Raw genomic sequence first — 9680 nt, forward strand, 5'->3', positions numbered from 1 at the left:
TATTGCTCTCCTATATCTCCTATACCTTTCTTCTATTCCTATATCTTTCTTCTATTCTTTCATTGATATGTTATATTACTATATCTTCTTTTCTATTATTTCATAGATATATTTTACTATGAGTATCTCCTCTATAACCTCCATCATGTATTTTACTATTGTGTATATAGATATATACCCACTAAAACCCTCATTGTGTATTGCAGTGATTTTCAACCTTTTTTGAGCCGCGGCACATTTTTTACATTTACAAAACCATGGGGCACATTGAGTGGGGATGGGGGGGCAGCTAAAAAAAGTTTGGACAAAAAAAATCTATCTCTCTCTCTTCCTCCCTTTTGCTCTATTTCTCTCTCCCTCCCTCTTTCTCTCTCTTTCTCTCTCTTTCTCTTTTTTCTCTCCTTCCCTTTCTTTCTCCCTTCCTTCCTCTTTTTTGATCTTTCTCTCTCCCTCCCCTACCTCCCTCTATGTCTTTCTCTCTCTCCACCTTCCTCCCTCTCTCCCTCTCTTTCTTTCTCTCTCTCTCTTGTTCTTTCTTTTTCCCTCTCTTGCTTTATTTCTCTCTCTCTTTCTTTGTTTTCTTTCTCTCTCTCTTGCTTTCTTTCTTTCTCTCTCTCTTTCTTTCTCTCTCTGAGCTTCGCGGCACACCTGGCCATGTCTCACGGCACACTAGTGTGCCACGGCACACTGGTTGAAAAACACTGGTGTATTGGACAAAATAAATAAATAAAAATAAATAAAAATAAATAGATTGTACCTACTTTCTTGTTTTCCTTCCCCACTTTTCTCCCTGCCTTTAAAAAAAAATCCATCTTCCCCACGGGCTCGTCTTGTGTCCTTTGTCTTCTGCCTGATTCATTTTCACCCCTTAATCATCTTCTGTCTCATAGCGCCTCCCTCTACTGACTGTTCTTTGTTTTTGGTGAGGCTTGAAGATTCAATGGGCACATTATCTACCCAACAGAGTTAAATTGTTGGAGAACCATTTCCTTTCCCAAAGAACTTTAGGAAAAGAAATTTTTGGTGGTGGGGGGGGGGGGGACAGAGCTTCTCAAATAGATACTTTCAATTTCCATTAGTTGGGGTAATGAAGACCATACAAAAACGCTACTATGTACAGTCCAAATATGAAGTTCGTTTTGAGGTCTTAAAGAAAGTCAACGGATCCTAATGAAGAGAGATGAGTTAGAAGTGAGATAGGGAAGTGACATCTGCCTATATTTCTTCCAACCTGCTCCCTTAAAAGGAATTATTTATTTATTTATTTATCCGTTTGTTTGTTTGTTTATTTATTTATTTATTGAACAAGTAAAGGATAGTATTTTGTCTAAGCAAATAGAAGTAGAAAGTACTGATAAAAGAAGACAATAGGACAATAGGACAATAGGACAGGGATGGTAGGCACAATGGTGCGCTTATGCACGCCCGTTACAAACCTCTTAGAAAAGGGCAGAGGTCAACTGTAGACAATCTAAGGTTAAAGATTTGGGGATTTGGGGAAGAAACCACAGAATCAGGTAGTGCATTCCAGGCATTGATCAGTCTATTTCTGAAGTCGTATTTTCTGCAGTTGAGTTTGTAACGGTTTACATTTAGTTTGAATCTATTACATGCTCGTGTGTTGTTGTGATTGAAAGTGAAGTAGTCACTAACAGGAAGGACATTTTGATATATGATTTTATGAACTACAGTTAGATCAGATCGGAGGTGACGCAGTTGTAAATGGTCTAATCGCAGTATTTCAAGTCTGGTGGAGTAAGGCACCTCAATCACAATACCAACTTGGTTCTCCAAAGCGATCACCCTATCTTATAAATACAATTAAACTTTGTAGAATATATGAAAGTTTCCCCATCTAAGACAAGTCTGAAGGCAAACAAATTAATGTTAAACCGGCTTTTGGATATTTTTTTTTGGGGGGGGGGGGAATTTCTCCAAAAGTTTTCTTTCCACGGTTGTCCTTCAGAATAACAACGCTTCTTTTTGAAGCGTGTTTTTCATACCAGAGCGCTACATAACCGAGAGGTACGGTGCCAACAGGCACTACAAAGCCACATGAAAGCATCTGTTGAACATTAGACAGACCATAGAAGAGGAAGCTGAGCAGAATCCTGCCTGGGTGGCCATGTGTCCCAGTTTCAGAGGAAGGTCTTTTGCTTTGAAAGATTGCTCAATCTTGGGCCGTTTACAGATCAAAGAGAATCCTCGGCACTAAGAATACAGTGGTGCCTCTACTTTTGAACTTAATTTGTTCTGTGACCAGGTTCTTAAATAGAAAAGTTTGTAAGAAGAAGCAATTTTTCTCGTAGGAATCAATGTAAAAGCAAATATTGCGGGCAATTGGAGAAACCACAGGGAGGGTGGAGGCCCTGTTTCGGCCCAAGAGATTCCTAGAGAGGCACTATGGGGGCTTCTCCCTGCCTGTTTCCTCCCAGGAGATTCCTAGAGAGGCCCTATGAGGGCTTCTCCCCGCCTTTTCCGGCCCTGTTTCCTCCGAGGAGATTCCTAGAGAGGCCCCACGGAGGCTTCTCCTCGCCTTTTCCGGCTCTGTTTCCTCCCAGGAGATTCCTAGAGAGGCCTTATGGGGGCTTCTCCCCACTTTCCCGGCCCTGTTTCCTCCTAGGAGATTCCTAGAGAGGCTCCACAGAGGCTTCTCCCTGCTTTTTCTGGTTACAGTTTTGGAGGCTCGGGTTTGTAAGTGGAAAACAGGGCCTGAAAAGGCGAGGGCAAGCCTCTGTGGGGCCTCTCTAGGAATCTCCTGGGAAAAAACAGGGCCGGAAAAGGTGGGGAGAAGCCCCCATAGGGCCTCTCTAGGAATCTCCTGGGAGGAAACAGGGCCTCAACCAGTGATGGGCTCCTACAGCAGCAAAATTTGGAGCTCCACCCCAGAGCACCCAATTTGCACTGAAAGACAATGAAACAAGATGCATAAGCCACGCCCACAGTGTGGTAGTAAAAATTTTGGTAGCCCAGCACTGGCCTCAACCCTCCCTGTGGTTTCCCCAATCGCACGCAATATTTGCTTTTACATTGATTCCTATGGGAAAAATTGCTTCTTCTTACAAACTTTTCTACTTAAGAACCTGGTTACAGAACGAATTAAGTTCGTAAGTAGAGGTACCACTGTATTGTAAATAGATATGTGAATTGCAAAGTATGAAATTTAGATGTAGATTTGTGAAAAAAATGTTATGATGTTTAAAGATAAAACCCCCCAATAAAAATAAATAAATAAATAAAAACAGCTGGATGACTTTGGGGCAATCACCAGAAGACTGTGAATTCCAGTCCCTCTTTGGCACAAAAGAATCCAGGGGCACTGCTGGTATTGCCTAGTTAGGTAATGTAATGTCTGCAAATCTGACAGATCTGTCTGCATGATTGGCACTTTCCTGGTGGTGGAGGAGGTTTTCCCTGCTTAATTGCTGGCAGTGGCTGAGACACCTGTTAAAAGTCTAATAGCGATCAGAGCAAAGATGTGGCAGACCACCAAGAGTTTACAATCAAGCCTTAGCTGGGATAATATGCTCAGCACATTGTTTCTACAAAAGAAAAAAAACACACAATTAAGGAAGCAACCAGTTATGGCTGTTCAGGCTCATTTGACCCAAGTTTTAAGATGCTGGGAATAAAAGGAAGAGAGGTCTTTTGGCAGAACAATGTAGCTCTAACACGATGTCTCCAGCTGGAAGGCAGAGTTCACAGATCCTGGAAAGATATCTTCTTGTTTTGAAAAAAAAAATGACTTTATGGTTCAGAGTCGCTCAATACTGGCTGGAGTCATGGAGCGTTCTCTTTAAATGTAATGGTTGCAGGAGCAGAAGGTGTTCTGCTCATACTCACAGTGGACCAGATCATGTGCAGATCTAACAAAATGAAATTCAATGTAGAGAAAAGTTAAAGTCCTACACTTAGGCAAGAAAAACCAAAAAATACATATATTAGGCTTAATAGCAGTAACTGAGAGGGACCGTGGAGTCTTAGTAGACAAGCAATTAAATATGAGCCAGCAGTGTGCGGTGGCAGCCAAAAAAGCCAATGCAACCCTAAATTGCATTAACAGATCAAGTGAGATGCCAATATCACTCTATAAAACCTTAGTAAGACCACACTTAGAATTCTGCATCTAGTTTTGGTCACCACACTATGAAAAAGACGTTGAGACTCTAGAATGAGTGCAGAGAAGAGCAACCAAGATGATTGTGCAGAATGTGGCCGCGAGAACTATCGTGGGGTTACCCAGATTTGCCCACATCTCTCCAACACTCCGTGGCTTGCACTGGCTGCCGATCAGTTTCCGGTTGCAATTCAAAGTGTTGGTAATGACCTATAATGCCTTACATGGCATCGGACCAGAATACCTCTAGAACCGTCTTCTGCCGCACGAATCCCAGCAGCCAATAAGGTCCCACAGAGTTGGCCTTCTCCGGGTCTTGTCAAATCTCATGCGAGGACATACGCGAGAATGAGATTTCAGTGATTTTCGACAATTTTTTTGCTTGTTTGCATATTAGCGAAAATCACTGAAATCTCACTTGCAAAAACTCACCAAAAGTCGCCAAAATCTCGCTCTCATGCACACCCTCGCATGACTTGGCTTGCTATGCATGTGCAAAAACCAAATCTTGCGCAGGGGCACATTAGGGCACACAGCTGCGCATGCATCCTGGTATTTCCTACCTGAGCCGCGCACCTGCACGCACCAGTTGCTGCCCACCCCTGGCCCAGCCTGGTCCCCTGAGTTCAAACACAACTCTAATGCTGCTCTCAATTGAGTTTGACACCCCTGCTTTAGACCATGTGTCATTTGAAACTTGAAAAAGTGTGGCAAGAATTTGTTTGCTTCTGCCAAATGACAGCCACGTGAATTCTTAAATGTATGCATTTATGCATCAGATTGTACCCGAATGCCTCCGCTCATTCATTGTAAACATATTTTTAAAATGTAAATATTCATTGTTGGGTGTGCAGCTAATGAAGCATGGATTAATGAATTAGACTGTGTTTATAGGCAGTTTGAATGGTGTGAAGGAACCTGACATCGGCCAAGAGGAAGCTAAGCAAATGTGGGTTTAATCAGCAATGGGCTTTCATATCTTGAGCCAAATAATGGTTTTATTTGGTCATGGCTTGTTGAACAAGTCAACATTTGGTGTTGATTTAAAGCAAAAATAATAATGTTTTGTGCTCATTCAGTGACGGGTGTAGCAGCGAATGAGAATGGTTGCTGGAATTGAGTATATGTAGTTTGATGAAAAGAAACATAGAAACATAGAAGACTGACGGCAGAAAAAGACCTCATGGTCCATCTAGTCTGCCCTTATACTATTTCCTGTATTTTATCTTAGGATGGATATATGTTTATCCCAGGCGTGTTTAAATTCAGACACTGTGGATTTACCAACCACATCTGCTGGAAGTTTGTTCCAAGGATCTACTACTCTTTCAGTGAAATAATATTTTCTCACGTTGCTTTTGATCTTTCCCCCAACTAACTTCAGATTGTGTCCCTTGTTCTTGTGTTCACTTTCCTATTAAAAACACTTCCCTCCTGAACCTTATTTAACCTTTTAACATATGTAAATGTTTCGATCATGTCCCCCCGTTTCCTTCTGTCCTCCAGACTATACAGATTGGGTTCATTAAGTCTTTCCTGATACGTTTTATGCTTAAGACCTTTCCACCATTCTTGTAGCCCATCTTTGGACCCGTTCAATTTTGTCAATATCTTTTTGTAGGTGAGGTCTCCAGAACTGAACACAGAATTCCAAATGTGGTCTCACCAGCGCTCTATATAGCGGGATCACAATCTCCCTCTTCCTGCTTGTTATACCTCTAGCTATGCAGCCAAGCATCCTACTTGCTTTTCCTACTGCCTGACCACACTGCTCACCCGTTTTGAGACTGTCAGAAATCACTACCCCTAAATCCTTTTCTTCTGAAGTTTTTGCTAACACAGAACTGCCAATGCAATACTCAGATTGAGGATTCCTTTTCCCCAAGTGCATTATTTTACATTTGGAAGAGCCAGGGGAGACATGATAGCAGTGTTCTGCTACCTCAGGGGTTGCCACAAAGAAGAGGAAGTCAAACTATTCTCTGAAGCACCTGAGGACAAGATAAGAAGCAATGGGTGGAAACTAATCAAGCAGAGAAGCAACTTAGAACTAAGGAGAAATTTCCTGACAGTTGGAACAATTAATCAGTGGAACAGCTTGCCTCCAGAAGTTGCGGATGTTCCAACACTGGAAGTTTTTAAGAAGATGTTGAACATGCCTGATTTGTGCACAGGTATGATACATGCTTAGTTTGGGGATCATATGTTGACCATCTCAAATCATGTACAAATCACATTCTCTAAAGAAGATGCATGTTACAAGATGGGACTCAAGTGAAAGGGCAGAGTTACAACAAAACCCCTGAACACGGCAAACACTATTTTCATTACATATAGTATTTCCAAAGACAATGCATAATTCGGCTGCTCTTTTTAGTTTTTTTTCACAAGTTGGTCGTGTCCACCACCCCTCCCCATTATTTCCATCCTAAAGTTAAGCAAAGCTAATAAATTCCACAAATGCACTTAGCAGACTTTGAACAGAACGGTCTCTCCCTTTCTTCTCATGTAGTGTCCTTAACGGATTAATTTATTCTCTGAAACGTAGCAGTCGAAGCATTTTTTTTTGGGGAGGGGGCATAAATTTCAGGCGGAACACTTTTCCAATTAGAGCTAGTAAATCTGAATGCAGTTTTCATAGAGGCTGGCATGGAATTACTCAGGTTTTAGTATTTTCTTCAGGGGTCTGAAAAAATAAGTAGACTTTCTCTCTCTCTCTCTCTGTCTTTCTCTTTCTCTCTCTCTCTCTCAATCTCTCTCTCTCTCTCTCCCCCTCCCCTCCTTCCCTCTCTCTTTTCCACACTCTTTTTCTCTCTGTCTCTGTCTCTCTTTCTCTTTCTGTTTCTCTCTTCCTGTCTCTCTTTCTTTCTCTTTCTTTCTCTCTCTGTCTTTCTCTCTCTCTCTCTCAATCGCTCTCTCCCCCTCCCCTCCCCTCCTTCCCTCTCTCTTTCTTTTCCACACTCTTTTTCTCTGTTTCTGTCTCTCTTTCTCTTTCTGTTTCTCTCTTCCCATCTCTTTCTCTCTCTCTGTCTTTCTTTCCCACTCTCTTTCTCTCTGTCTCTATCTTTTTGTTTCTCTCTCCTCGATCTCTGTTTCTCTGTTTCTCTCTCTCTCCCCCCATCTTTTTTCTCTCTCTCTGTCTCTCTCTCCCCATCTTTCTTTTTTCTCTTTTTCTTTCTCTCTCTTTCTCTGTGTCTCTCTTCCTCCCTTCCCATCTCTCTCTCTCTCTCTCTTTCTCTTTCTTTCTCTCTCTCTCTCCCACCCCCTCAGACAGAGAGACACAAAACATGCTCTCTGGGACTTAAAAGTTAACATATGGTTGGGTGTCTAGACTGCCTTCTTTTCAAACAAACTAAGCAATTGTGCCAAGAATTAAACAAGAAGACCCTAAGCTGTCCAATATGCTAGAACTTACATTCATTCAGATGACACCAAAATATGACACATTCATGCCTGTCCTGTTAAATCATTTTACACTTCTCTTTTCAGTCATTTGGTACAGAATACACTGGTTACTAGTTTGGGATACTTAAGTATAGGAAAAAACAGAGTGTTCTGCCTTATATTTTACTGATGGATATTATATGAACGTGCAATCATACAGATTCCAAAAAGTCTTTTGCTTTGGAACCGGAGGGAAGGGACGAGAAGGAAAGGGGAGGGAAGGTTTTTTTTTTAAAGTAAAAGTTTAGAGGACAGATGGAAAAGAGAATCTTATCTTTCTCCTACAAAACGCCCCTGGCTTTTGGCTTTTATTAGATGGTTTCCCCAGGGGACAAATCAGAATATCTATAGAGATTGGCTAAAAATGCAGATCTCTTCTCCTCCTGCCAACCAGCCGAAGCAGTCGCCAATTTCCATAGTCACGCTGGAGCTCAGCGTTACTAGCGGCCCTGGGACTGCGGCCAAAAAAATAACGCCTAGGTGTTAAGCTTCCCTTTGCAACGTGTATCAGCATACGTGACTTGATCCGAAATGTCACTTGGCCTCATCAGGGGATGCCAGTCAGGAGAAGGAGAATGCAAGGATGCAAATGACATCATCCTGCGAAGACAACGCGGCGAGGCTTTTTTACACGGTGGGGAGGCATCCTCGTTCCGCACCTACTCCGAGTCTCCGTTGCTACGGAATCCTGCTCTTCTCTAAAAGGCAAGCTTAAAAGGCCTGATCTTTGTCCTGCAGTGACCCTGTCCGTACCATCAATTGTTGTCCTCTTTGTGTCGTTCTTTTCTACTACTACTACTACTACTACTACTACTACTACTACTAGTAGTAGTACCACCACCACCTAGTCCTGTCCCATTTGGGGAGAATCTCAGCCGCTCTCTTATGACTTGCTAAAACTGCTCTGTAAAGGGAACCAAAACTTTACTACCCTCATAGTAGACAGAGGGCAGACGGAAGGGCTGCCTGGTGAATCCGAGACCAATGCAGTTTGTACGGAACATTCCAAGATCTGGAGCGCTTACAACTGTTATAAACACGCGCGGCTGCATTTCATCAAGGTTCCTACATCATGCGACAGGAATGCCCCGGTTTTCTCGAATCTAAACAGTCTTGCATGCACTGTCTGAGTCCTTCCTCAGCCTGGGAAGACAAAAGGAGGAGTAGAGAGAATTTTGTTTTAGAAAAAGCATCTCCCTTACCATCAGGTCGTGCCCGTAGAACTGGACCATGGAGGTATCGGCCACCAGCAGGGTCTCCACGTAACGAGCCTGGGAGGTGAACCTCTTCGCTCTGTGCAAAGTGGTGGTGCCGTTGGGTTCTAGCTGGGCTTCTTCCCCTCCTCGCCTGTCCTTGGCCGCTTCTTTCGACCAGCTTCTCTTCTGGAGCTGATGGACCTGCATCAGGGCTTCACCGCTTCCACGGTTTTGGGGCTGGATGACGTACTTGTCTCCATCCACCAAGAAGGAGCCCTGGATGCCCTGACACAAGCTGAGACCCACCAGCGAATCTGCTTGCGAGTTGACCGTCCCCGAGTAGAAGCATTTTCTGAGCTTCACCTCTTCCTCCTCCTCCTCTTTCTCAGCCAACAACCCGACAGGTTCCTTCCTACCCACATGTTGAATCTTCAGCCCAGGGGCCAAGAAGCTGGCGTCGGGTTCCAGCTGCAGCAGGAGAACTTTCCCAAAGGCTGTGATGGAGAAGGAAACCTGTCTGCCTTTGCCCGGAGGCAAATCTCTCCAGACGGGCACCACCTCCTGAAAGCCGCCATCGCTATTCTGGAGAGATAATGCCCAGGCATTTTGAAACAGCAGCAAGGGGCAGAGCAAAAAGACAGCTGCCAACCAGCTAGTGCAGGGTTTCTGCTGGAGAGGAAGTGGCATAGGTGCTAGAAGCTGGGGAAGGAGCAGAAGACAAGTTGAGAGAGAGACAGAGACAGAGACAGAGATGGAGAATCACCAGAGAAGCAAATACCCAACTGGCTTTGAGTTAGGATGCAATCCTGCACAACTGTAAGACTAGGAAATGAAGGGGGAGAGAGAGAGACAGAAGGAGACAAAGGTTGGAGGGGGGAAAAATATAAAGGCTCAGCTGAGTTAGCAGCAAAAATTGCCCAGGG

At 43.5% G+C, this 9680-nt stretch overlaps 1 protein-coding gene across 1 annotated transcript in view; it reads right to left on the reverse strand.

Moving 5' to 3' along the window:
• ADAMTS8 (ADAM metallopeptidase with thrombospondin type 1 motif 8) overlaps window positions 1-9444 on the reverse strand; it is a 39468-nt gene extending 30024 nt beyond the window's left edge. Inside the window, exon 1 of the mRNA XM_070765155.1 lies at window positions 8764-9444. Within this exon, the coding sequence (XP_070621256.1) occupies window positions 8764-9444 (681 nt within the window). The remainder of the gene's footprint in view (window positions 1-8763) is intronic.
• Window positions 9445-9680: the final 236 nt, after the last annotated feature.

This window comes from Erythrolamprus reginae, chromosome 12 (genome assembly GCF_031021105.1).
Source record: "Erythrolamprus reginae isolate rEryReg1 chromosome 12, rEryReg1.hap1, whole genome shotgun sequence".
NCBI classification, from domain to species: Eukaryota; Metazoa; Chordata; class Lepidosauria; order Squamata; family Dipsadidae; genus Erythrolamprus; species Erythrolamprus reginae.